This window comes from Chionomys nivalis, chromosome 6 (assembly GCF_950005125.1).
Source record: "Chionomys nivalis chromosome 6, mChiNiv1.1, whole genome shotgun sequence".
NCBI lineage: Eukaryota > Metazoa > Chordata > Mammalia > Rodentia > Cricetidae > Chionomys > Chionomys nivalis.
In genome coordinates this window covers 34,859,089-34,886,889 of record NC_080091.1, presented here as the reverse complement: position 1 = coordinate 34,886,889, position 27,801 = coordinate 34,859,089, and the positions used below count along the sequence as shown (strand labels likewise).

At 47.6% G+C, this 27,801-nt stretch overlaps 1 protein-coding gene, 1 long non-coding RNA gene, 1 other non-coding gene and 1 pseudogene across 4 annotated transcripts in view; 1 reads left to right on the top strand and 3 right to left on the bottom strand.

The window, feature by feature from the left end:
- Window positions 1-1,259: 1,259 nt before the first annotated feature.
- LOC130876107 (uncharacterized) lies at window positions 1,260-4,241 on the bottom strand. The gene is made up of 5 exons (XR_009057274.1): window positions 4,148-4,241; window positions 3,824-3,895; window positions 3,671-3,723; window positions 2,156-2,240; window positions 1,260-1,412 (listed from the first exon to the last, which is right to left on the bottom strand). It is a non-coding gene; the product is annotated as an uncharacterized LOC130876107 (long non-coding RNA).
- Window positions 3,280-3,411, bottom strand: LOC130876643 (small nucleolar RNA SNORA9). The gene has a single exon (XR_009057302.1). It is a non-coding gene; the product is annotated as a small nucleolar RNA SNORA9 (small nucleolar RNA).
- Window positions 4,242-16,051: 11,810 nt separating the features above from the next.
- On the bottom strand, window positions 16,052-16,152 carry LOC130876633 (small nucleolar RNA SNORA70; annotated as a pseudogene).
- A 647-nt stretch (window positions 16,153-16,799) lies between these two features.
- The window catches only part of Ccm2 (CCM2 scaffold protein), a 56,773-nt gene continuing 45,771 nt past the window's right edge, over window positions 16,800-27,801 (top strand). Inside the window, exon 1 of one of the 2 annotated variants that reach the window (XM_057771955.1) lies at window positions 16,800-16,927. In XM_057771955.1, coding sequence (XP_057627938.1) covers window positions 16,898-16,927 — 30 coding nt within the window. In that variant the 5' untranslated portion in view covers window positions 16,800-16,897. The remainder of the gene's footprint in view (window positions 16,928-27,801) is intronic. The other variant, XM_057771958.1, reaches the window with a different exon arrangement.

Sequence of the window (27,801 nt, the reverse complement as noted above, 5' to 3'; positions counted from 1 at the left end):
CTCTTAAACCACTGAGCCATCTCTCCAGCCCCTGAACTAGTTCTTTTAATCTAGCTTTAAAGTTTGTATGGGGTGGGGGCGGGAAACATGGGAAAGGATGACTTCGCCCTCTGCCTGCACGTATGGCAGTAGTGTTTCCCACCTTCCACTTGGGTTTGTGTGGTTTTTGTTGCACACAGGGTCTGGCATCTACGGACACTGTTCTATTCATTATGCCAAGTCAGGAAACCTGACTTTGTGTGCCTTGGTTTTTTTTGCCTGCATGTATGTGTGAGGGTGTCAGATCTTGGAGTTAATTAAAGTTGTGAGCTGCCGTGTGGGTGCTGGGAATTGAACCAGGTCCTTTGGAAGAGCAGGCAGTGCTCTTAACCACCGAGCCATCCATCTCTCCAGCCCTGAAACCTGATCTATTCACTGTACCCTCATTGTCCATGTTTTCTGACATCCTTGTGTGAACTAGCCCTGTGTGCACACCTATGGGTAGACTACATTACTTTCCAGGGAATCTCTTCCTGGCTTCTTAGATAACTACTGGTATTCCAAGAGGCAACATGTTTTTTTTTTGGTTTTTCAAGACAGGGTTTCTCTGTGGCTTTGGAGCCTGCCTGGAACTCCCTTTGTAGACCAGGCTGGCCTTGAACTCACACAGATCCGCCTGCCTCTGCCTCCCGAGTGCTGGGATTAAAGGCGTACGCCACCACCGCCTGGCGCATGAATGGGTTTTTTAAACTTTTAAATGGTGCTGGATCCCCTGGAACAAGCTTCAAGAGGTTGTGAGATCATATAGGTGCTGGGAATTGAACCCAAGTCCTCTGGAAGAGCCAGGGTGGGAAGACACGGGAACACCATTAGAGGGTTATCACACCCTCTAGAACTGGAGTTACAGCTGTGAGCTGCCCGATGTTGGTACTAGAAGCATACCCTTGACTGCTGAGCCATAACTAAGTTTCAGATCCTTAGGTCTCAGGGCAGTTCCTCTGCACCTCACCCCTCCCTCCCACTTAGCCCTGAGGTGACCACCACTCCAGCATGACTCATTCACTCAACCAAGTTAAGTCCCAAATGGCCACTCTAAGTATATCCAGGGATGGGGCAGTACATGTTATCACTGCACTGAGAGGGCACCTGGGCAATGAGACCCTTCCTCAAAACCACAAAGTGCTTTAACGTTTAGAAGGGCAAGGCACCTTGGTTCACTCGAGCTGAGTCAGTTTAACAGACAAACGAACATGGAAAGATGGATCATAGATAAAACTGCATTTATTGTTTCTGGAGACTGGGCCTCTTGTAGGCCAGCCAGGTAGGCCTTGAATCACAATCTTCTTGCCTCCACCTCCAAGAGCTCGGATAGCAGGTGTGCTTTTCTCTAGCTGCCTCCAGTATCCATGGTTTATTAAACTCAGATGTTCCATCTGCAGAGATCAGAAACACCATGCAGTGAAAATCAGGCACTATCACAAAACCAAGGGCTGCCTTAAGTACCCACTGCCGTGACTGGCAATAACAAAACCTGACCCAAGTTTCGGATCCTTACTGCATCCAGTGAATCAAAAGGCCTGTGGTCCACATTATGCAGCAGCCCACACCCATTCCAGCTAGACATAATCATGACCTCATATGCACCACGCTAAATTCAAACCACAGAAGCAACCAAATGTCAGGGTCCAAGTTCAGATACAGAAGTTTTGAAATAGTCTTGTAAACTTTAACACAGTTGAACTTTCTGAGATTCAATTCAATCACATGGCTTACGGAAAGGCCACAGGTTTTTTTTTTTGGGGGGGGGGGAGTTGGTGCCCTTTTTTGTTGCTGCTTCTGTTACAGCTGTTCTAATTCTTTGTAGACCAGGCTGGCTTCAAACTCAGATCTGCCTGCCTCTGCCTCCTAAATGCTGGGATTAAGGCATGCACCTGACCTGGCTATTTAAGTCAGATGACCGGCTGACGGACATCTATAGTACAAACAGAAGTGAAGCCTAGGCCTGCTAGTAGAGGCCCATAATCCAAACTCCTGGGAAGGGGAAGCAGGGGACAAAGACCTCAGAGTCATCCTCGGCCATGGAGACGTTGAGGGCAGCCTAACTAACAGAAGACACTTCCTCAAAACAGAAACAAAAATCCAGAAGTGACCTGGTAGTGTCTTCTTGCATCCTTACCTCTTCCGAAGTTCCATGAAACAGCCTGGTAACAGCTATGTGTCATCTCAGGTCTCTTTAGCGCTCGCACCTTGAGTTCCCTAGGCTGAAGAAGAGTCAGTGAGCAGGAAGCCTCGATCATAAACTAAGGACTGTCTATATCAATTACCCAGCAGCTCCCACACTTCCCTTCAACGCCACCCCCCAACTTCCCATCTTCTCTGGCAGGAACTCTGGAAAACAGCACAGGCTGGGGGGCTAGAAATACCAAACCTCAATCTGACAGTTCCTGCGGGGAAACCCCTCGACACACAGGACTTACATGGTGGAGGGAGAAGCAACTCCTGCCAGTTACCTTCTGACCTACATGTGCCACCCGCGGCTCACACATGCACAAAAAATAGAACGGAAGACCTGGCGCTGGCAGTGGTGGAACACGCCTCTAATCCCAGCACTTGAGAGGCAGGCGGATCTGAGCTGAAGGCCAGCCCGTTCCACTGAACTAGCTCTAGCATAGCCAAGACTACACAAACACTGTCTTGGGGATGGGGGGGGGGGGGGGCAATAAACTAAAGATCTGGAATCAGGGCCTGGTATGGTGGTATACACTTTTAATCCCAGCACGTGGGAGGCAGGGGATAGGTGTTCAGGGTAATCCAGGGCCAGTGAGACCCCTGCCATATCCAGAACCAGTGAGGCAGCAGGACCGGGAATCGAAGGTCACCCTCACCTATCTAAGTTTCAGGCCTTCTCACAAACAACCCCCCCCTCGCCCCCGTACCAATGCCCTCCTCTCCAGGGAGGCCTTCCTTAGGGGTTGGCGTACAGGTCAGACCTCCACAATCTGCAGACACTCAGCCCTTGACTTCCTTGCCTTCTAAGAACAAGCCCAGGACCCACATGCCACATCTGGACTTTCACCTGAGTATGGGGACCAAACTCTTGGTCTCCATGCTGTGTACTTTGTAATTGTTTTAAGAATTTAAAAGTTTGTACTAACCCCGGAGCACAGAAAAATATTCAACTTATTCGCCTCTACACCAGAATTGCGCAAAACCTTCCCACCACAGTCAAAACAAACAAGGAAGTGTAGCATTTGTCAATTCTATTCACATGGAATTTACCCACGTGGCAGGAGTCTGCCATATTGTCTGAAATTTCTATAACCTTGCTCTGGAGAGAGCAGGGCAAGGCCTCAAACCACTTCAAGCTGCTCTGGCAAGCACTGTAGGAATGCACAGGGTCACTGCAGACCCAAGCACGCTGGAGGCTTGCACAACCCACACAGTGTCTCCAAGACCCAAGTGCCCGGACAACTCTGCAGGGGCGACTCAGTCCTAAAGGTGAATTAGAAAATGAGTTTGGCTCCAGAGGCCCCGGATTACCTGTGTTGGCTGAGGGAGCACGAAAGGCCATCAGGAAGTGGGTATCTTATTTACAAGATCAGACGGTATAAGCTGCTCCATCAGTCTATGCGACACTAACTTTAGACCACTGTTCTGTCATGACCACGGAAATAATCTATGTAACACATACCCAAAAACGATGGGCCTTTTCTTCCTTATTCTTCTCAAGATGTATTTTCGAGGCTGGAGAAAAATGCGACACATTAAGTTAATCTGGTAAGGGTTCAGAGAAATGAGGGTTCACTTCCAGACAGGCAGAGTCCAGCTTTCATAGCTGACTTACCAGGACATCTTCCAGAAGAGCTCGGTCAGCCCTTCCACGCTGTGGGCCCATCCTCCTGGCCTCGATTTCCACCTAAGGAGGGGGACAAGGCACGTTCAGCCCCGGCCTGTGCCTATCACCCAATTCTAGCCCCTCGAAACTTTCTCCGGGGGCAGGCTCTCTCGAGGGGAGAACCTCAACGCGGCGGCAGAAGTCGCTAAGGTCTGGAAAGCGTACCCCGGAAGTAGGCCTAACTTAACCCGTGGCACGTGTCTTCCCAGGGGAAACCGTCCCTACCCGCAGCCTGACCTCCCGCCTCCCGCCACCGAGCCCTGCGATCCCTACCTGGCCTCAGGATAGCCCGGCATGGCCCCTGGTCCTTGATGGCGGTAGATGGAGAAAAGGGAAGGAGCACGACACACAACAGTGAGGACACGACACACATGGCTACCAGCCGCGCACGCGCGCCCGTATTTAGCGTCATCGACAGAACAGCGAGCCACGCACGCGCCTAACGTCATCGCGCAGCCCCTCCCCGAAGCCGGGTGCGCGGGCTCTAGGATGGTGACGTCGGCGGACCCAGGGCGTGGCTTCGAGGGCGGTTTTGAGCGTAGGGCCCGCCCTGGTGGTGGCGGGCGGTGGCTGGTGATCCTCAGGCCATTAGGCCAACTTCTTTATCTCCCGGTGCCACAGCTAGGGACTGGAACCGGACGGAGCCCAGGAAGCCCCGGCTGTGCCATAGGGGCGGGTGCCCCAGCTGGGCAACACGTGGACGCGGGGCCCTCGAAAGACCAACGTTTGGGAAGCTGATGTGCATGGACCAGCGAATACAAATGAGAGGGGCAGGAAAGAAACCCTTTCTTACAGAATTTTCGCTTTCTCTCCTTTTAAAATATATGCCTTCCTTTTTTTTTTCTTCAAACACGAACTGTTTCATGAATTTGCTAGTTGAATGAAAGAAAAAGGAGCTGGGTAGTGGTGGCGCCACCTTTAATCCCAGCACTCCGGAGGTAGAGGCAGGTGGATCTCTGAGTTCGAGTCCAACCTGGTCAACAAGAGCTAGTTCCAGAACAGGCTCCAAAGCAACAGAGAAACCCTGTCTCGAAAAAAAAAAAAAAAAGACTTTATTCTTGGCCCAGGAATGTGCATCAGCAGCCAAAGGCCCTTGCCACTGAGTTCGAACCCCAGAATCCATACGATGAAAGGAAAACCAACTCCAGCAAGTTGTTCCCCCCGTCTCCGAAAGGACTCTGGCCAGCTTGAGCATGGGTCTGACAGGCCTTTCCCATCCCCTCTGCTTTGCTACGTTTGTTAGATTCCAGTTCTAAAGCTAGCTCCAAGGTCTGTTCCCTTATTTGGCCACTTCTTCCTCCTGAGGTTGACTACGAAGGTCTGACGTTCAGCGATCAGAAGCCCCCTTTGATAAGCCCCTTAATTAACATGCCCAATTAAAATTAAACACCTTATCCTCATATGGGGTTTCCTTGTACTGCCATTTTCCTGTGTCACAGCTGTTTCCTCTCTATTCAGAGGTAGTCCTTTGTCCCTCTGGGACAAATACCCCTACCCCCTTTCCCTTTTTCTTCTCCCTCTTTCCTCTATTTCCTGTGTTTGTCTCTTATTCCCTGCCCTCTGTCCCTCTGGGGAAAGTAAATCTTTGTGCTGAGAACTTGGTCTTGAGGATCCTGACCCTTTTCCTTTCAATCTCCGCTTGTGGGCTGTGAACTCTGCAACCCCACCCACATATTACATACGTGTGCGTGCACATACACACACAATAAATACATGTAAAAATTCTTGGGACTGTAAGGATGGTTCAGTAATTAAGAGTGCTTGCCAGCTAGTTGGTGACTCACGTCTTTAAACCCAGCTCTAGGGAGGCACATCTGTGAGTTCAAGATCTACATAGCGAGTTCCAGGACAACCGGGGCTAAACAAACCCTGTCTCAAAAAGAAAACAAAAAGAGCACTTGCCACCGGGCGGTGGTGGCGCACGCCTTTAATCCCAGCACTCGGGAGGCAGAGGCAGGCGGATCTCTGTGAGTTCGAGACCAGCCTGGTCTACAAGAGCTAGTTCCAGGACAGGCTCCAAAGCCACAGAGAAACCCTGTCTCGAAAAATCAAAAAAAAAAAAAAAAAAAAAAAAAAAGAGCACTTGCCTCTCTTACAGAGGATCCAGGTTCAATTCCCAACACCCACATGGTGGCTCACAATTATCTTCAACTGGGCGGTGGTGGCGCACGCCTTTAATCCCAGCACTTGGGAGGCAGAGTTCGAGACCAGCCTCTACAAGAGCTTGTTCCAGGACAGGCTCCAAAAACCACAGAGAAACCCTGTCTCGAAAAAACCAAAAAAAAAACAAAAAAAAAACAAAAAAAACAATTATCTTCAACTTCAGTTCCAGGGGATCTACCTATTCAAGAGGCTGGGATTACAAACCAGGCCCAGCTGGAAGTCATCTCTCAGAAATGTAGCTGTCGGGCCTGGAGAGATAGCTCAGAGGTTAAGAGCATTGCCTGCTCTTCCAAAGGTCCTAAGTTCAATTCCCAGCAACCACATGGTGGCTCACAACCATCTGTAATGAGGTCTGGTGCCCTCTTCTGGCCTTCAGGCATGCATGCAGAAAGAATACTGTATACATAATAAATAAATAATTAAAAAAAGAAATGTAGCTGTCAAGGGACTAGAAGCTCCATCCTTCAATGTCTTGGTAACAAGAGCTTGTTCCTTGACTCCAAATTGCAAAACCTGCCTGTTGTAGGCCAACAAGATGACTCACTGGGTAATGGCACTTGTCACCAAGTCTGATGACCAGAGTTTGATCCTTGACATATATGTGGAAGAAGGAGAGGACCAACACCCACATGTTCTCTGACTTCCCGTGTCCAGTGTGACATTCACACACACACATTAAATATAATTTTGTGGCACACGCTTTTAATCCCAGCACTTGAGAGGCAGAGGCAAGCGAATCTGTGAGTTCAAGGCCAGCCTGGTCTATTTTATGTGTGTATCTTAAGGTTACTATTGCTGTCATAAAACACCATGATCAAAAGCATCTTGGGGAGAAAAGGGTTTATTTCATATTCATATAACAATTTATATCATATTCATATAACTGTTTATTTCATATTCAAAATTCATATTCAATATTCATATTTGATATTCTGATTGCTGTCAAAACACCATGATCAAAAGCATCTTAGGGAGGAAAAGGTTTATTTCAAACAGTTTATTTAATATTCATATAATAGTTTATTATCAAAAGCAGCAAGAGTAGGAGCTCAGGCAGGGCAGGAACCTGGAGGCAGTAGCTGATGCAGAGGCCATAGAGGCTGTTGACTGGCTGCTCATGGTGGCTTGCTCAGCCTGTGTCTTTATAGAACTCAGGTCCACCAGTCCAGCGATGGCACCACCCACAATGGTCTGGGCCCTTCCCCATCAATAATTAAGAAAATACCCTACAAGCCGGGCAGTGGTGGCACACAGCTTTACTCCCAGCACTCAGGAGGCAGAGGCAGGCAGATCTCTGTGAGTTCGAGGCCAGCCTGGTCTACAAAAGCTAGTTTCAGGACAGGCTCCAAAGTCACAGAGAAACCCTGTCTTGAAAAACCAGAAAAAAAAAAAAAAGAAAGAAAAGAAAATACCCTACAGCCAGATCATGTTTTGTTTTGTTTTTGTTTTTTCGAAACAAGGTTTCTCTGTCCTGGAACTAACTATGTAAACCAGGCTGGCCTCAAATTCACAGAGATTCACCTGCCTGAGTGCAGGGATTAAAGACATGCACCACCACCGCCCAGTGCTACAGTCAGATCTCATGGAGACATTTTCTCAATTGAGGTTCCCTCCTTTTAGATAACTCTGGCATGTATCAAGTTGACATTAGCCAGCACAGTCTGAGTGTTTTGCTTGTATGTTGTCTGTGTATGATGTGTGTGCCTCCCAAGGCCAGAAGACTGCACTGGATCCCTTACAACCAGAGTTACAGCTGGTTGTGAGCTGTCATGTAGGTGCTAGGAATCAAGTTCTGGTCCTCTGGAAGAACTGCCATCTTAACCACCAAGCCATCTATCCAGCCCCTGGTAGTCACTTCTCGTTAGGAAGGGATATAGCCTAGAGTATTTACCTAGCATGCTCAAAGCCATATGTATATTTAGCCCTCAGGTCCTCATAAGCCAGGTATAGTAATCTATCCCTTTTAGTTCAGACTATCCTCATTCACATAAAAATTTGAGGCCAGCCTGGGACACACGAGATCTTGTCTCAAAAATAGATGCTCTGTACATGCGATAAGGTCCCATTTACTTACTGAAGGCTCAGTCCCTTCAGAGCCAATTAGAGTAAGGGTTCAATGAGTTTGTGTTTTCTGATTTCAAGACCTACAAAAATAATGAAAGAGCTGGGCGGTGGTGGTGCACACCTTTAATCCCAGCACTCAGGAGGCAGAGGCAGGCAAATCTCTGTGAGTCTGAGGCCAGCTTGGTATATAAGAGCTGGTTCCAGGACAGCCAGGGCTACACAGAGAAATCCTGTCTCAAAAAGCCAAGAAAAGAGAGAGAAAAAACAATCTCTAGATCACAGTGCCCTCTCCGAAGCACAGCCACTCTATGTGGTCCAGATAAAGCAACGGTGAACTAAAGAACCCTGATGCCACACTGTAATGAAGATTAACACATCGGCTGACTAGGAATGTTCAGCTCACATTGCCAACTTAGCTGGGCTATCTTTATTTACTTGATTTTTATTTGACTTGAGTTTTGGAGATAGGGTTTCTTTGTGTAGCCCTGGTTGCCCTGACACCACTCTTCTAGTGGTCTCTCCGTAGACCAGGCTGGCCTTGAACTTGCTGTGACCTTGAATTAATGATGCTCCTGCCTCTCTGCTCCTAAGTGGATTACCTGAGTGCGCTCTCAATGCCTGGCCTCTTTTGTTCAGTGTAGATAGAAATTAAAAAGTAGGCAAAGTGTAGCTTCCTTAGTGTTAGCAGCTCTGGGCTCTGAGTGGCAGCAGCTCTCGGCTCTGAGTGGCTCTCTGCGCTCTTCCAGCATCCAGAGCTTGAATCTGCAGCCTCCCTGGCAGCTGGGGCCAGCAGCTCTTCCTGCAGTTTTCTAATAGGCTCTTCTGGGAGCTTCTGTTTCAGCTATTGGAGGCTAGCTGGCAACTACTCAGGGCTAATAATAGTCCTGGATGTTATCAACTCCTTAATCTTAATGAGAGCAACCTGCTCTGCCTGAGATGGAAATCACAAACAGGCAAAGTAAAGCCGTCCCAAGGAGGCTTAACCGTGATCGATGCTTCAGTGTGTAGAATGGAGGTGGCCCTGGGTTGTCCTGACAACGACAGTGAGAGGATGCTGCTTGTGTTTGGTCACTCTGGTATTTTGAGACGAGTTATCACTTTGTAGTCCTGGAGGGACTGAAATTCACTAATCATTGGCCTCAAACTTAAATCAAAGGCTGTGTGTGGTGGCACACAGCTTTAATCTCAGCACTGGGAGGTAGAGGCAGGTGAATCTCTGAGTTCAAGACCAGCCTGGTCTACAGAATGTGTTCCAGGACAGCTAGGCTTGAGACCCTGTCTCAAGCAAGCAAGCAAGCAAGCAAGCAAACAAGAAGAAAAAAATGAACACCACAACCTTCATCGGTCCTCCTGCCTCCGTCTCTTAAGTGGTGGAATCATAGGTGTGGGTCCAGCAGACCCAGTAGGAGTACCTGTGCATGCTGGGAATATATGTCACTATGATTGCTTTAATGAACAAGCTGACTGGCCACTAGCTGAACAGGATAAATTTAGGTGGGAAAGCCAAACTGAGAATGATGGGATGAGGAAGGGTGGAGTCAGGGAGATGCCAGCCAGCCACCGAAGAAGCAGAACATGCAGAAAATGAGGTACCAAGCCATGAGCCACATGGCAAAGCGTAGATAAGAAATATGGGTTAATTTAAATGTAAGTGCTAGCTAGTAATGGGCCTGAGCTATCAACCAAGCATTTGTAATTTATATTAACCTCCAAGTCAGTTATTTGGGAAGCAGCTGCTGGTTATTTGGGAGCAGGCAGTCGGGACAGGAAAACTCGGCCTACAACTGTGCCTGCCAATCTGTACAAGTGTACTCAACCTCTTGTCCAGACCATTACGGGTCTGGTGGTGTTCCCTCATAGACTGCTATGGGGGCATCTAAAATGGCTGCAGAGGGGCAGAGTCACCTGGAAAAGCAAAAGGCTATCTAAAGGGCCACAGCCAAAGTAAATCTTCCTTGGCGGTGATAGGGTATCTGATGAAGCCGTGACTGGAATGAAGTCTCTCAAGATGGCGATGAGGCATTTAGGACCTCTGAGACTTTTGTAGTGGTGGTTTGACCAGACCAGGGCAGAGAAGCTTCTCTCAGCTGCATTTCCACATGTGGCTGCACGTGGAGGGATGAGAAGCCAGGCTCTTGCTGACCCCGAGCCTTGGCCATAGGACCCTTTTATTTTGCCTTACCTGCAGAGATGCTTATGAAGGAATGTCTCCAACATGGTTAAATATAGTATGACAGAACTAGGAATGAATACTCCAGGAACCGGAGGATGGAGAAGCCACATCCAGAGAGTTAGTGGAAAAGATGGCAGAGCTGGGTGACAAAGTCCAATAGCCACATTTACCTCGGGTGCATCAAATTGGCGTGTTTAACCTGCTACAGCCAAGAAGAGCACCTCAAAGAGGATGTGGGGCTCTCGCTGTGGGGAAGTGGAGCAGATGTTTGAAAAGCTTGGGCTTCTGAAAGGAAGAGAAGGACTGGCACCAGATTATGGCCCTCATGAAGGGGCAGTCTGGTAATTGGATAACTCGGCCATTTTTCTCCAAGAGGTTTAAACAACAAAACGGGGTAGGGAATTTATTGGTAAGAAAGCAGGATCCAGTGGATGGAGAGGTGTCTTGGAGGGGAAAGGGGCTCGCTGCCAATCCTGAAGACCTAAACTGCATCCCTAGAAACTGTATGGTGGAAGGAGAGAATCGACTCCGCAAACTGTCCTCCAACCATGAAGTAACGCGTGCTCTGTGGCACAAGCACATGTGTGCATGCGTGCACACACATTAACTAAGTAAATGTGTTAGAAGGAAGGAAAAGAAAAAGGAGTAATCAGCCAGGGTGATAATGCCAGTATTGGGAGAAAGAGGCGAAAGGGTCAACAATCCAGTGTCACCTTTGGCCATCTGTCAGGCCTGAGATTCGCCCTGGCTCAAAAAGGAAAAAGAAAATCGCTGAAAACGAGGCTATTTTGCAGCGGCACCTTGGGAGAAATGAGACTGTGTTATGATCTAGCTGTTTTCATTGGTATGTTATGACATCAGTCCCTTAAACAATCAGACTATTTATACATTTGAGAACCTGACCCACAACCTGCAGTAGATTGCACAAGAAACCAACCCTCAGTTACAGTCATTGGCACAGGAAGCCAGTTTGTTGTAAGTCAGACTTATAGAAATCCAAGGGCTCTCTGGTAACAGCCAAAAAAGCCTATAACAAAAAAAAATCTATAACTTCTGTGCCACCTCCAAATATGCAGAACCTGATTAATAACTGGTAGCTTCCCAAATTTGTGACCTGTCTTTCAACTTAATTTAAGACCAACTACAAGAAGATAAATATGCTCTCCTAATCTAATGTGTGAGGTACCCACAGTGGACAGACCCTAACCAGATGTGTGAACAGGTGGCCACAGTGGACAGACCCTAACCAGATGTGTGAACAGGTGGCCACAGTGGACAGACCCTAACCGGATGTGTGAGAGATACATAGCAGACAGACCCTAACCGGATGTATGAGAGATGCATAGCAGACAGACCCTATGTGTGAGGTACCCACAGAGGACAGATCCTAAGTTTCTTTCTTTTTCTTTTCTTTTTTTTTTCTGAGACAGGATTTCTCTGTGTAGTCCTGGCTGTCCTGAAACTAGCTCTGTAGACCACGTTGAACTCACAGAAATTTACCTGCCTCTGCCTCCCAAGTGCTGGGATTAAAGGCACGTGCCGCCAGCGCTCGGCAGATTCTAAGTTTTCTAATCAGGGCTTTCTCTTCCTCCCTCTCTGCCTTGTTCTTGCTTTATTTATTTACATATTTATTTGTAGACCTGTTATGTAACCCCAGCTGGCCTCAAACCTCAAACTCAGGGCAATCCTTCTCTTCAGTCTTTTGAGTTCTGGGGTTATAGGTGTAAACCATTAAGGTGTTGTGGAATATTGATTTAGCTACGTAAAGATGTGTTACACTTGTTTATGCTGCAGAATATTACTTTAAATTTGTGAAGGTGGGTTACATTGCTTATGCTGTATTTGTTTAGCGATGTAAGGATGTGTGTTTAATTATGTAATGATATATTTCATTTGTTTCACCTTGCCTACTTAAGGCACCTGATTGATCTAATAAAAAGCTGAATGGCCAATAGCTAGGCAGGAGAGGGATAGGCAGGACTGGTAGGCAGAGAAAATAAATAGGGAGAGAAATCTAGGTTCAAGAGAAGAACAAGGGAAGAAGAAGAGGAGAGAGCAAGGGAAAAAGAGAGGGTCACATCTGGGGCAAGAAGCCAGGCAACTAGCCGGGTGGTGGTGGCGCATGCCTTTAATCCCAGCACTCGGGGGGCAGAGGCAGGCAGATCTCTGTGAGTTCGAGACCAGCCTGGTCTATAAGAGCTAGTTCCAGGACAGGCTCCAAAACCACAGAGAAACCCTGTCTCGAAAAACCAAAAACCAAAAAAAAAAAAAAGAGCCAGGCAATGCCAGTCAGATAGGAAAAGTAGTGAAAGTAAGATGTACAGAAGGAAAGAGAAGTAAAAAGCCTTAAGACAAAGGAGATAAAGAGAAACAGGTTAAAAGAGCCTAAGCTAGGCCGAGCATTTACAATGAATAATAAGTTTGCACGTCATGATTTCAGAACTGGTAGGTGGTCAAAAAAAAGCTGGGTACGCCAAGGCTGTTGGGAGCACAGCACATGTCCCCTAAGGCTCACAGGTGTCCAGTGTCCAGGAAAACCAGTAATGTTGAGCACACAGGATTGTCTTCTCAAAGGAAAGGATATAAAGCCTGCTCTTCCCTCCAGAAAGCTGGGAATTGGTGATCTTTGTTATCTATTGGGCCAGGCCACATCAAACTCAAACAGCCAGGACTGGAGATACCTAGTAGTCTAAATGACTCTTACAGCCAAGGCCTCCCCAAGCTCCCACAGCCAAGTGCAGAGATACCTAATAGTCTAAATGACCATTACATTACCTATACAGCCAGGGACTGCCCCAAGCTCCCACAGCCAGGACCAGAGGTGGCTAATGTCCAAATTGACCGCTACACTATTTGTAAGACTAAGACCAGGCCAGATCCTTCCTTAGGCCATTAAACTAGTACAGGTGGCCTATTTTCAGAACCCACCTTCTTGGAAGAAATGACATGTACCTTGAGTTTAATTTTGATCTATCTATCTATCTATCTATCTATCTATCTATCTATCTATCTATCTACCTACCTACCTATCTTCCAGGGATTGTATTATACCAGGATGCTTTTTTAAAAATTTTACTGTATTTAAATATACTGGCAATAAACCCCCCTGGCATCAGACTCTTTAGAAGTTTTTTTGTTTGTTTTGGTTTTGTTTGTTTTTCATGTTTTTCAAGACAGGGTTTCTCTGGACCACCCTGGCTGGCCTGGATTTTGTTTCGGTGACTAGATTGGCCTTGAACTCAGAAGAGATTCACCTGCCTCTGTCTCCTGAGTGCTGGGATCCCGAGTGCCACCACTGCTTGGCTTATTTTTTTTTCAAAGATTTATTACTTTTAGTTTGTGTATATGAGTATTTTGTTTGCATGTCTGTAACTGTATGTACCATGTGCCTGGTGCCTATGGAAGACAGAAAGAGACATCAGATCCGCTGCAACTGGAGTTACATACAGCGGTGGGCTGCCATGTGGGTGCTTGCAACTGAACTCAGGTTGACTGGGAAAGCAGTATGTGCTCTTAACCCCTGAGCCACCTCTCCAGCTCCAAACCTTCTTGATCAGTGATGATATGGGAGGGCCCAGCTTGCTGTGGACAGTGCCACCTATGAGCAGGTGGATCTGGGTGGCATAAAAAAGCAGGCAGGCAAGCCCTGGGGAGCAAGCCAGGAAGCAGCATTACCCCATGGCCACTGCTTTGGGTCCTCCTCCAGGTTCCTGCCCTAACTTACCTCAATGATCTGTAACCTACAACGTGAAATAAAACGTGAGTCCCAAGATGGTTTTGGCCAGTGTTTTATTCTCACAATAGAAAAGTAGATATTACAACCAGCACCACATTTTAAATTCTTGGGAGAGGAGGCCAAGAACCTGGAAATCCAGGACCCTGACCAGTAGTAATAGACTCGTTTCCTTCTACAGATTTCTGTCTCTCTGTGTTTTGCTAGTGGGGGCAGGAGGTGTCAGATTCTGCTTACAATGTCAAAGAAATCCTCCAGCCTTTAGCGCGTCTCAGAAGCATGCATATTTCCACCGCGTGGCAGATCGAGCGCGGGTATGGGAAGTACCCTTCTAGTCCTCCTCCTGTGCTAATCCATAGACACAGATGAAAGTCTATTTAGTCTTTAACCCTTTAACAGCAGGTGCCTGGTACTTAAGACATTCTACAGTCTGCCATCAATGTACCTTTCCACATATATCACTCTTCATTTGTTTTGTTTGAGATAGGGTCGACTAGCTGGGCGGTTGTGGCGTACGCCTTTAATCCCAGCACTTGGGAGGCAGAGGCAGTATGTGTGTCTGATTCAGGTTTGGGTCCAATATTGGCAGATGCAATTATTCAGAGAGGATTTTTGTGCATAGTGTGTGCAGAAAAGGATCAAGGTTGCATTATTAGAAGAGGGTTGTGCAGAACAAGATGGAATCTCGGGCTATGAAAGTATTTCCTAAGCTTGCTTGCCTCAGTTCCGTTTATAGCTTTGGTCAGAACTGGGAAGAGAAAAATCACATCCATTCAGAGTCTCCTCTACAATTTGTGAAAAGATGAAATAAAACCCAGGCCGTAGGTGCCAAAGAGATGGTTCAATGGTTAAGATGAGAACACTACATAGAATAAGCAGCCGTGGAGTGCTCAGTCACAAAGGGGACATCTACATCACACCCACCTTGAGGCTCAGGAACCATCAGCAAAGAGGGAGCACAAAGATTATAAAAGCCAGACGTGCAGGGTGTTAGTAATGGTGGTGCGGCACGCCTCTAATCCCAGCACTCGGGAGGCAGAGACAAGCAGATCGCTGAGATTTCTAGGTCAGCCTGCTCTACACAGCATGTGCTAAGACAGCCAGAGTTACAGATACTCAGTCTCAAAAAAAAAAAAAAAAAAAAAAAAAAAGCTGGAGGTTGTAGAGAAGGTTGTAAGAGTGCCTTCTGGACAAAGGATTCCTGCCCTCACGAACTCAAGCAGCTGTGGATGTTTGAGTAAGACCTGCACCAGACCAAAACAGTTACCATTCTAGCTCTGAGTGAAAGGAATTCATGAGCCTCTCCCCACCCATAGAGGAACTATTGAACGGAAAGGGAGGAGCCGTATTTATTTGCGGGTGTGACTCCCTATTGCAAAGGAAAAGTGCATGAGGCCCTGACAGAATCGATTACAATTAGCAGGCTCCTTAGTATTTTAAAATAGATATTGGCTTCACTTAGCATTAGCTTACCATCAGCCAAGTCCTCACTGTGGGTTGGTGTAACAGCAAGAAGTAGAGGCCTGTTAGTGGTGCAGCATGCTTTTCAGACTCACCCCCCACCCCTGCTGTTCTCTGAAACTGTTCTATGGATGTGGTTAACTATATACGATGACAAGTTATTTCTGAGTGCCCTTGTTCTTGTAACTCTTATTTTCCTGAGGTACCTAAGCTAGGAGAGAATAAATTTTTTTTTTTAAATTTTTTTGACATGGGTGTGAGATTAGTGAACATAATGGGTTGGGTGGACCATAGAGTCCGTAACTTTCCAGGGGGTCCACAGCCATAACCCTTGAGCTGCCGCTCAGCTACCGTGTCTTTAAATTCATTTTCATTAGGCTTTAAAGTGAATCCTCCCTTCTTAGAGCTGGTCCTGTATAAGCCCCAACCACACCTCCTTATTGAAAATGGACACGATAACCCGGCCAGTGGGTACCGTGGCCTCATTACACTTTCCAGCTTCCCAAATGCACCCTGCATATGTGCGTGGCTGGAGCCTAGACCGGAAATAACATAAGCTCGGAAACATTAGTATCCATTAGAGTACTATCTTCAAGGCCCCTTAGGACGACCCACGCAGACAACAGGTTGCACACACTACCTAGGAGGCTGCTGTTGGCAGTCACTGTACATTTCTGGATTCAGTTTTTTTCTTCTAAGTCTCTTGTAGCTACGGATGACCTTGAACTCCTCATCTTCCAGTCTCTAGCAGTCAAGGGCTAGGATTACACAGGAGTGTGTCGCCACACCCAGCCAGAACAGAAAGTTACTAGAAAAGGGTTTCCTTGTGGCTCACAGTAATAAGAAAACGCAAGTGGCAGCGCGCCCAGAACCAGGGCTGAAGAATGGCCCTGCCCCTTCCCAGGGGCTCGAGGCCCGCCCCCCGGCCGCGAGGCAGGCTGGGAAGTCGGCCTCTCTAAAGATGGCGGCAGAATTGAAAAGTTGGAGCCACTCCCGCGCGTGCTCTCGCGGCCGTGAAGGGTTCGGGCGAGCTGGAGTGGAGGGGGACGCCCTTCCAGAGGGGACGGGACGGGGCGGAGGGAAGGCAGGCGTGCTTCCCCGGCTCCGACGAGGCTGTGACCCTGGGCCTCTCCGGGAGCACTCAGGGGAGTCGTCTTCGTCGGGCCGGACGGCGCCCTCCACGGGCCTCGCGCCTCCCTCGGGCCGGAAGTGCGGGCGCGCCGAGGCTGTGGGCGGGGCAAGAGGGGGCGGGGTCTCTGCGGTGGGCCGGCTCCCCAGGTCCGGAAGTGCGGGTGGGGCGCGGCCGGGGCGGAGACTGCGGGCGGGCGGGCGGCGCGGTGAGCGCGGGGGTGGCGGGCCCAGAGTGAGCATGTAGCGGCCGCTGGCGGTGGGGCTCCCGGGGCGGGCCGCGGGGGCCGCATGCGGCGACATGGAGGAGGAGGGCAAGAAGGGCAAGAAGGTGAGCGCTCACCGGCGCGTCCTGCTGCGGGACCGGGGCGTGAGGTGGGGGGTCCCTCCGGGAGGGCGGGCGGCGGAGCGGGCTGGGACCGTGGTCAGGTGGGCCTGCGGCTCGCGGAGGAAGTGCCGCGCCTTTCCGGGGGTGGGGGTCCCTTTAGCTGCTCGCCCGGGGCCGACTCAGACGGCCAGCCAGGGGGCCCGCCTTCTCCGCGCGACGGGCTGGGGCCGCAGAGGAAGTGGGCCCAGTGAGGGGCCAGGAGGTGGCCAGGATTGTACGGTGACCGGCGAGGCTTTTTACTGCCCACTTGGCTTTGTTTTTGGATGTCCAGTAAAAGCAGAGATGGGCTCAGCTTCTCGGCCGGTTTGCTCATCTACTGTCGCTCGTACTTAATACCATTGAGTGATTTTAGTGACGTTATGTTTGGCAGTAAGATTTAGGACATGGTTCAAGAGACTCCTTCGTTTATGTAGTTTTAAAATGTGGCTTTAATTACAGGCTTGAGTAGTTGATAAAGAACGTTTTAAGGAGCCTGAGAAGACCATGTGGGGATGAACTGCCATTAAAGTGGAAAGTGGGGTTTGATAAAATGTATCTCTTTCAAATAAATGCTTTGCAATCTTAATGTTTTGCCTGTCATTTTCATTTTGGTTAATGTGTGTACTTTCTGGACAAGTTTAAAACAGACTTTGAAGTCCTAGCTCTTTCTTTAATTGGCCGCACTACTCATCACCTTGTTTTAGGAGGTGCCCCATTTATTAGAAAGTCTTCTTTGGAATGGAGTGTAGCCAGGTGGCCTTCAGGGAGTCCAGGCCAGTTGCGCTGCCCCCACTGTCTTATTGTTTTAAGACAGAAACGTGCACTTGCCGTTCGGATGCCCTATCAGTTTGCTCCCTCTGAAGATAGCTTAAAGCTTAAGGCTGGGAAAGAGCCCAATAGGGTGATTCAGTCTACAAGTGCTCTACAGAAAAAGGGGGAGCTGAGTAGTGTAAAAGGATTTAGCTAGGAAAGAGGGGTGCTGTTTAGGAAGGACCTGGCTTAAGTGTGGATGTGCTAAAATTGGTGCCAGCTTATCTTTGCACTGCCAGTAGCCTAGAACCCTGGGGACTAGTCACCTACTGTATTTGCACCACACGCTTACGTGCCCATAGGACACCTGGCCCACATTCTTGTCTGGACAAATTGGCTGGCTGACTTTTGCTGTTTTGTGTATGGTACCAGTTTGGACGGAAAGCTGAGGAGCAGAGAGATGCATTAGGACTTCCCTGAGCTTTGGATCAGTAGTAAGAAGATGTTAAGAGTTGTGGGTAGTGAAAAGAACTATGGGTATAGACAGTCTGGTTAATCTTATTGTCTATTAAGGAGTAATGAGTTGTGTCAGGGCCTACACTAGCAGTTGTATGCTTTCTGCCACTTTAATTTGTCCCCTGTAAGCAAGAGAGACAGCCTTTGGGACATGGATTTCTATGTAGGCCATGACTTAACACAGTTTACCAGGTCTTCTGATTGGAAGCTGGCAGAACCTTCCTCTTGTGCTTTTTTTTTTTTGTTTTTGTTTTTGTTTGTTTGTTTGTTTGGAGACAGGGTTTCTCTACTATGTATCCCTGGCTATCCTGGAACTTGCTATCTGGACCAGACCAGGCTAGCCTCACACTCACAGGGAGCCAACCTCTTGAGTTACAGGCGAGGGCCACTGCACCTGGCTTCCTTGTGTGCTTTTTAATATGTGATATCTCCTCCAGTTTAGGAGTTTGTTTCTCATAATGATCAGTTAACCAGAGATAACTTGTTTTAAATTTACATCCCCCTCCACCTCCCACTCCCCACCCCAGATGGTTTCTTTGTGTAGGCTTGGCTGTCCTGGAACTCTGTAGACCAGGCTGGCTTTGAGCTCAGAGATTCACTTGCCTCTGCTGAGTGCTAGGATTAAAAGTGTGTACCACCACTGTTCCGCTACAAAGTTCAGTCTTAATAAATTTTCTTACAGTTTGGACATGTAGTTTGCCCCTTCAGTAAGGTACAGATTTGAGCCTATGAAAACATGAATGGGGCCTGAAGATATAGCTGAATTGGTAGAGTGCTTGCCAGCCAGACCTGCAGCCCTGGTTTGGATCCCAGTGCTTCATAAAGAGGCGTGATGGTGCTTTGTAATCCTGGCACTTGGGATGGGGAGGTAGGAGGCTCAAAAGTTCAAGCACATCTTTGGCCAACCCGGGATATAAGAACTTGTCTCAAAACAACCAAAACGGGACTGTCAGGCCTTTCCTAGGTCTCAGATACTTAACTTGTTTTGATGTCATCAAGCAATGATTGAGGTTCATTTTACTCTGGCCTGTTCTTCAGACAGACATCAGTGACCTGCTAGTGATTCAGAAGACCAAGTAGATGTCACGGAAGTGGTCCAGGTGTAGTCTGCCCTTCTTCAAGCTGCTGTAGCGCACAGAAGTATGGTGCTAGCAGGATATGGTTCAAGCAGTCTGCTGAATCTCTGCTCTGTCCCACGAGCCCATAGTAATGGAAATTCCAGAAAAGCTAGAGAGCTTTAACGCTAGCTGGTAGAGCTGGATCTGTCCCACCAATCCAGAGGATTGAGTGCTCCAGAGAAACTGACTGCTTAAACTGTGGGCCCTGTGAAGGAACGTCTGCAGTGGCTGGGACTTTTCTCAAAGTACCTGATTTGGATTTGGTATTGAGACTCTTGTTTTTATAGTAAAGTTTACTTTTAGTTAAAGTTTTTAGCCGGGTGGTGGTGGCGCACGCCTTTAATCCCAGCACTTGGGAGGCAGAGGCAGGAGGATCTCTGTGAGTTCGAGACCAGCCTGGTCTACAAGAGCTAGAGAGCTAGTTCCAGGACAGGCTCCAAAAAAGCCGCAGAGAAACCCTGTCTCGGAAAAAAAAAAAGTTTTTAATGATTTTATTTTATGTACATTGGTGCTTTGTGTGCCTTTGTGTGTGAGGGTGTCAGACCCCATGTAACAGAAGATACAGCTGTGAGCTGCTATGTGGGTGTTGGGAGTTGAACCCAGGTCTATCTCTCCAGCCCCTTTAGTTTTGTATATGTGTGCTTATCTGGGTAGGCTCACATGTATGCAGGTACCCTCTGGAACTGGACTTAGAAGCAGTTCTGAGCCAGCAGACAGGGTGCTGGGAGTTAACTGGAGTCTGTGCAGTAGCAGTAAGTGTGTTTATCTCCTGAGCCATTTCCCCAGCCTTGAGTAAGGCTCTTATTTACATTATTTACGGAATAGTCTCAGATATGTATATTATAGTACTATTCTGTCGTGATGAATGTAAACCCCATACCACTTCTTTTGGTTTTTAGGGTTTCCCTGTCATATAGCCCTGGCTATCTTGGAACTCACCCTGTAGACCGGCTAGCCTTGAACTCAGATCTGCCTGCCTCCTGAGTGCTAAGATTAAAGGTGTGTACCACCATTGCATGATGATCTTGAACTCCTATATTTCTGTCTTCACTTCTGAGGACTGGGATTTTAAGTGTTACTTGGGGATTAGATCCAGGGCTTTGTGTGGGATAAACAGTTAATCACTATCAATTAAGCTATATTCTGTTTTTCCACCTTTTCAAAACAGGCTCTTATTAGCCCATAGGCTGGACTGAAACTCATTTTGAAGCTCAGAATGACTTTAACCCATTCAACTTCTGATCCTCCTGCCTTTACCTCCTCGGTATTGGAACTACAGGCACACACCACCATGTCTGGATTTATGGAGTGTCAGATAGGACCCGCACTCCTTTGTGCATGCCAAGCAGGTCCTCCGCTAACTAAGCTATTTCCTTGACCCTGTAACTAACTCTCTCTGTCTCTCTCTGTCTCTCTCTCTGTCTCTGTCTCTCTCTCTCTCTCTTTGGTTTGGTTTTGGAGATGGCCTCATGTTCCAGATGGGTTTAGAACTTCCTTATCCCATTCATGCGGTGTCGGGGATCCGTCCCACGACTTTGTGCATGCCAGAACTCTACTCTTTGATCCTCTTCTTGAAGCAGGGTCTGGCTGTGTAGACTTGTCATTCTGAAACTTACTGGCTTCAAATCTGTGACAGTCCCCCTCTACGTAGGTGTTGGGATTTCAGGCATGTAATACCTGGCTAGTAATTACTTTTTTAAATTACTGTTTTTAGTTTTTTAGGTTTATTATTGTGTGTGTTTTTGCCTAATGTACACTGCATGTGTGTGTACCTGTGCCCAAGGAAGTCAGAAGAGGGCATTGGACCCTCTTAATCTGGAGTTACAGTTGTGAGTTCCCCTGGAGGTGCTGGGAATGGAACTCAATGGCTGAGCCAACTCCAGCCCTTACTTAGTTGTGTGTGTCCACTAATTGGTATATGGAGGTCAAAGAACAACCTGCAGGAGGGAGTAAGAGTCCCAGGACCCTCTTTGGGTGACTTGAAAGTGCCTGTAACTCCAGTTCCAGGGGCGGTGACGCCTTCAGTTGGCCTCTGTGGACACACACACACACACATACTGATAATTTTTTTTTCCCCCTTGAGAGAATCTGACCATATGCTCCTGTCTGGCGTAGCCCAGGCTAGCATTGAATTTACAGAGATTCATCTTTCTCTGCCTCCCAAGTCCTAGAATTAAAGGTATGTAGAGCCATGCCTAGTCAGAATAAAATTTTTTCTTTTTGTTTTGTTTGTTTTTGAGACAGTGTCTCTTCTGCATAACCCTGGCTCTCCTGGAACTCACTCTGTAGACCGGGCTGGCCTCAAACTCAGAGATTTACCTGCTTTTGGAATTAAAGGAGGGGGGCCACCATACCCAGTCAAAATACTTGTTTTTGTTTTTTGAGACAGTTTTTCTGTATAGCTTTGGAGCCTGTCCTGGAACTCGCTCTGTAGACCAGGCTGACCTTGAACTCACAGAGATTCGCTTGCCTCTGCCTTTACCACCACCTAGCTAAAAATAAAATGTAAAAGATGGCCCTATGCCACCACGTGGGTCCTGGTGTTTGAACTCAGGTTGTCAGATGGCTTCAAGGCATGCACCACTATGCCAGGTCTTTTTTTTTCTTGAACAGAGTCTCCTGTATTTAGTCTGGCCCGAATCTGCTCTGCACCTGAGGATAACCTTGAACTGTTGACTCTTGTCGCTACCACTCTCAGATGCTGGGGTGGTGGCTGTGCATGGCACCATGCCTAGCTACTGCCCGCCTAGCTACTGCCCAGTATTTATGTCGGCTTTATTTACTGGAGTGCCCGTGCCATGCTTCCCATAGTGAGACCATGCAGTTTTGGGAAGTTGGCCACCTGGATGTCAAATCAGAGACTATGAGAGGTGCTGCAGTGTATTAGGAAGGCGGCACCAGGAAGTTCTAGGTGGGGGCTTGGGGCTACTGCCAAAGTCAGAAGCAGGGAAGGGATAGATAACCATACTGTGCCGAGGCTCACTAGGCCACAGGAGCTTGACGTCGGGTCTGTACACTCAAGCTGATGTTCTGTACTAGTCTGCCTATTTATCCACTACATGAGTGTTGGTCAGCACCACCAGTGGCAGGCACAGACGCTGCACAGAGCAGCCTCTGGGTAGGAAACGGAGCCAAGGGCGAGTGGGAGAAGTTCTGATACAAATGATCAGAGAGCCTTCCTGTTATAAAAACTTCAAGTACAAAGGCAACCCCCTTGCCTGACTTCAAACAGGATTGATGAGTAGGCAGCCTTTTTTTAATTATTTATTCTCATTCCTGCTTGTACAGGTGTAGGCTGAATTCTGCTCCCACCTTTAGCTCAACCTCCCCACAATCTCTCGAGGTGACTGTATAAGGAGGAAGAAGTATTTAAAGAGGTGCCTAAATGTTTCTTCTTCTTTTCTTTTTGGTTTTTCGAGACAGGATTTCTCTGTAGCTTTGGAGCCTGTGGAACTAGCTCTTGTGGCCTCGAACTCACAGAGATCCACCTGCCTCTGCCTCCCGAGTGCTAGGATTAAAGGCGTGCGCCACCACCTCCTGACTGCTAAATGTTTCTTGTTAATTGTTTTTGAGGCAGGATCTCTAGCTTAGGCTGCCTTGAACTTTGTTGTCCTTGAAGGCCTGGAAGCTGTGGAGATTTCTCCCTTAGCCTCCCAAAGACCTGAAATTACAGCCGTGCCCCACCGTTCCTGGCAAGAGATGCTTAAATGTAAATGGGGTACCTGATTTGATTGGTGTTTTTATGAGAAGATTTAGGACAGTCTGGGATCCAGGACGAAGATACCATCCATCTACAAGCACAGGACAAGCCCAGGGGCAGCGCCTCTGCCTACACCTTGATCTTGAGTCTCCAACTCCTGGAGCTGGGAGAAAATAAGCTTCAGCTGATCAAGCAAGCCATTTTTATTTTTTCACATTTATTTATTATGTATACAGGGTTCCTCTTGCATGTATACCTGCATACCAGAAGGGGGCACCAGATCTTTATGGATGATTGTGAGCCACCATGTGGTTGATGGGAATTGAACTCACGACCTCTTGAAGAGCAGCCATTGCTCTTAACCACTGAGTCATCTCTCAGCCCCCCCTCCCCCTTTTTAAATTAACTTTGTTTTTGGCAGTACTGGGTATTGAGCCTAGGACTTTAACCATACTAGGCAAGTGCTATGCTGCTGAGTGAACACCTGGTTTTTTTTTTTTTTTTCTTTTTTTAAACATGGTTTCTTTGTGTGACAGCCCTGGCTGCCCTGGAACTTGCTCTGTAGACCAGGCTGGCCTGAACTCAGAAATCTGCTTGCCTCTGCCTACTGCCCCCTGAGTGCTGGGATTAAAGGTGTGTGCCACCACCACGCAGTTTAGTGTGTGTGTGTGAGTGTGTGTGTGTGTGTGTGAGAGAGAGAGAGAGAGAGAGAGAGAGAGAGAGAGAGAGAGAGATTGTGTGCCTGTTTCAATAAGAGGTGTACTTGGTACTTGTTCATGTGGTGGGAGAGGTGAACACTGTTGTCCTCTATCGCTTGCACATTTGCAAGGTCTCAGTGAGCTTGAAGCTGTCTGTTTCAGTTAAGGCCGGCCTGCTGGCCAGTGATCTGCCTGACTCCAGACTCCACCTCTTAGGTTACAGATGCGCGCCTCCATGCCTGATTTTTTCATGAGTTGCCAGGGATCTGAACTCGCGGGATCTGTGCTTGTGCAGCAGGCATTTTGCCCACTAAGGCATTATCCTCAGTCCCTTAGCAGGGTGTCTCGAGGTTACTCTAGAGGACACTTTGTGACTGGGAGGACTGTGTTTCTGGAAGGTTTCTGAGGAGCCAATCTGCACGGCTGCTCTGGACAAGCTCTCGGATTTTGTCAAGATCAGAGGTTACATCTATTTGAAATACTTGAGACAGCATTTTACTCTGGCCCTGGCTGCCCCAGAGTTTACTCTGTGTTACCCAGACTGGTCTTGAACTTGTAGATCTATCTTTAGCCTTCTGAGTGCTGGGATTGTAGGCAAACCATCATAGATGACTGCAGTTCCTTCTTTATGACCAAGGAAACTCAGTATTTTGGGAATGACTCTGAGGGGAAACAGGTTTTATCTTTAGGAGTCTCTAGAGGAATGGCTAGCTATGACCTGCATAAGTCACACTGTCATTGGACGACTGGATCCCTTCAGTTTGTTTGCTGCTGCTGCACTTGTCCCTCAGTCTGAGAGAAACAGCGTTTTGTTCAGTTGATGAGAGAGGATCTCACTGTGTAGCTGCCCTGACTGGTCTTGAACTCCGAAATATGCGTGCTTGGCTGAGCAGCAGTTCTCCATCACTCACTCTGCAGAGGTGAAAGGGTTTGTGCTTGGATTGTCCAGAGAGCCAGTAGAGGTTTGGTTTTTGGTTTCTGGAGCTGAGGGTTGAAAACCCAGTGCCTCAGGAATGTAAGGCTGGGTCTCTATCACTGAGCCACAGTCTTTTTCTTGTCCTTCTTTCTAGTACAAATAGGAAATTTTTTTCCCTTAGGTCTGTGCTGGTGCCAAAAATGTGACATTTTTTTCCTCCCAAGTGTACCTGATTGGTAACAGTTTTTCTTTGGCTTGGGTAAAGATTCAGGCATTAGTGCATACGTTGAAAGTAATCCTCTTCAGTGAGCACAGCAGGAAGCCGGACTTTGGCTTTTGTTTGGGGCTTAAGTTGGCGTATCCTGTAACCCCGGGAGGTGGGAGCTGAAAGTGAGCAAACTGGTCAGCCTGCCTCACGGGACATCATGTGTGGTGGCATTTGGGTGCAAAGCACATTTCATGTGCTTGATTACTTGTAACATTGTCAGGAAAAAAGAAAAATGAAAATGTTTGTGTCCATCCTATAGTTTAAAATTCCATGAAAGTTTTTTCCACAAATCTTTAACCTACTTTGTGTGTATTGTGACGTGAGCCCTGTATCTTCTGTGACTTGCAGTATTCAGTCTTCTTTGTTGGTGTACTTGAAGTGAATGTTATCAAGGAGGTCTAGGGGCTGGGCATGGTGGTGCACACCTTTAATCCTGATACTTGAAGGCAGAGACAGGTATATCTTCTGGGGATTGGAGGCCAGCCTGGTCTACATAGTGAGTTCCAGGCCAGCCAGGGTTACCTAGTGAGACCCTGTCTCAAAAGGGGGAGGGCCTGGAGATAACCCATTGGTAAAGAAAGAACACTGGCTGCTCTTCCAGAGGACCCAGGTTCAATTCCTTACAATCTACATGGCAGAAGCCATCTGTAACTCCAGTTCCAGGGCATCTGATTGTTCTCTTCCTAGCCTTGGGCACCAGGCAGGAATGTGGTACACAGACATACATGCAAGCAAATTACCCTGGCTTATAAAAATAAAGAAAATTTAAAGAAAAAAGGAGATGACCTAGATTAGCAGGCTCACATGTCAGAATATGCCCTGGGTCTGACTGTTGTGTCTGCTGTTAGTTAGCTCACTAGCTCCTGGCTGGTGGGCATCTGATGTCAGACCCTGGCCAGCTTCTTTTTTGAGACTCCTCTCACAATGTTGTCTGTCTCTATCTTGAAACCCCCAAGGTGCCTGTGGCTCATTTGCTTTCACTTCTTCAACCCAGCCACCGTGGAAGCATTTATTTTATTTTTTAACACTTATTTATTTTTATTTCATGTGTATGAGTGTTTTTCTGGAATGTCTGCTCACCGTGTGCATGCAGTGCCCGTTGAAGCCAGAAGAGGGCAACGGGTCCCCTGAACTTGAGCTGCAGACAGTTGTGAGCTGCCTTGTGGGTGTTGGGAAGTGAACCCACATATTATGCAAGAGCAGCCAGTGCTGGAGCTGCTAAGCTGTCTCTCCAGCCTTCCAGTGTTCTTGGACTTAATTGCACCTCGATTTTTATGGTGACTTAAACTCAGGTTCTCATGTTTACGTATTCCTAGCTCTTCCCTTACTTGAAAGTTTTAAATTTTATGTGCTTGTTTTTCCTGTGCCTTTATCTGGGTACCACACGTGTGTCTGTTGCTTACAAAGACTAGAAGAGGGCATCCAGTCCCCTGGGACCAGAGTTCCAGATGCTTGTGAGCACCATGTGGGTACAGAAGTTGAACCAGTCTCTACAACTCCATATCCTGTTGAGTTACAGTCTCTCACAACTCAGGCTGGTCTCAGGTTCACTGTGTAGTTAAGGCTAGCCTTGAACCCTGAGCCTCCTTCCTCTACCTCCCAAGTTCTGGGGTTGTAGAATATAGCATTACACTTGACTTTGGTTTTTGTTTTTGTTTGTTTTTTGAGACAGTATCTCACTAGGTAGTCCCTGGTGTCCTGGAACTCACTGTAGACCAGGCTGGCCTTTGCCTCCCACGTGCTGGGATTGAAGACATGTGCCACCACACCTGGTTTGTTCTTTTGGTGGATGGTGGTGGTAGAACGACAGGATCACCTCTAGACGAGATGTCCTCTAACTTTAAGTGAGAATGACCTTGAACTCTTAACCCTCCTGACTCCACGTGTCAAGTGCTGGAATGCCCTAGGCTCTGTAGTGCACGTATGTGTATCCACTATCTAGATTCTACCACTGACCTTGGCTGCATTCCTTTATCCCAAGCCCAGTTTTCCTGCCCAGTCACTGACTTTTCTGATTCTTGGGGTCCATTTCAAAGGATTTCACAGACATCACTTTACTCCAGAGTGTGTCAGCATCAGTGTTATTCTATTTACTCTTGGGTTTTCGAGACAGGGTTTCTCTGCATAGCCCTGACTATCCTGGAACTTGCTTTGTAGACCAGGCTGGCCTCGAACTCAGAGATCTGCCTTCCTCCCAAGTGCTGGGATTAAAGGCATGCACCACCACACCTAACTTGTTCTTTCTTTCTTTTTTTCCTTTTTAAATTAGTTTGCTAAATTTTATGTGTTTTGCCTGCATATATGTCTGTGTGAGGGTGTCAGATACCCTGGAACTTGAGTTACAGGCAGTTGTGAATTGAGTTGGGTTCTGGGAATTGAACCCAGGTCTTCTGGAAGAGTAGCCAGTGCTCTTAACCTGTGGCTGCTCTCTAACCCTTATTTGTTTGTTTGTTTATTTATTACTTGTTTGGTTGGCTGGTTTGTTTAGTTTTTGAGACAGGGTTTCTCTTTGTAGCCCTGGCTGTCCTGGAACTCACTCTGTAGACCAGGCTGGCCTCAAGCTCAGCAATCCGCCTGCCTCTGCCTCCCGAGTGCACCACCACTGCCCAGGCCGTTCATTCATTTATTTTGAAGTAGGGTTTCACTATGCATCCCTGATTGGCTTGAACTTGCTATGTAGAACAGGCTGCTCAGAATTGGAATTTATAAGGATTCTTCTGCCTCCAGTGCCCTGGGTCAATATAGGTCCTGCAATTTTAATTTTTTTTTGAGAGACAGTTTATAAACAATGAAATGTACACAGTCTTCATTGTTCATTAAGTTTGACAAGTGCACATGCTGTGCAGCTTGTTAGCTTTCTATAACGATATCA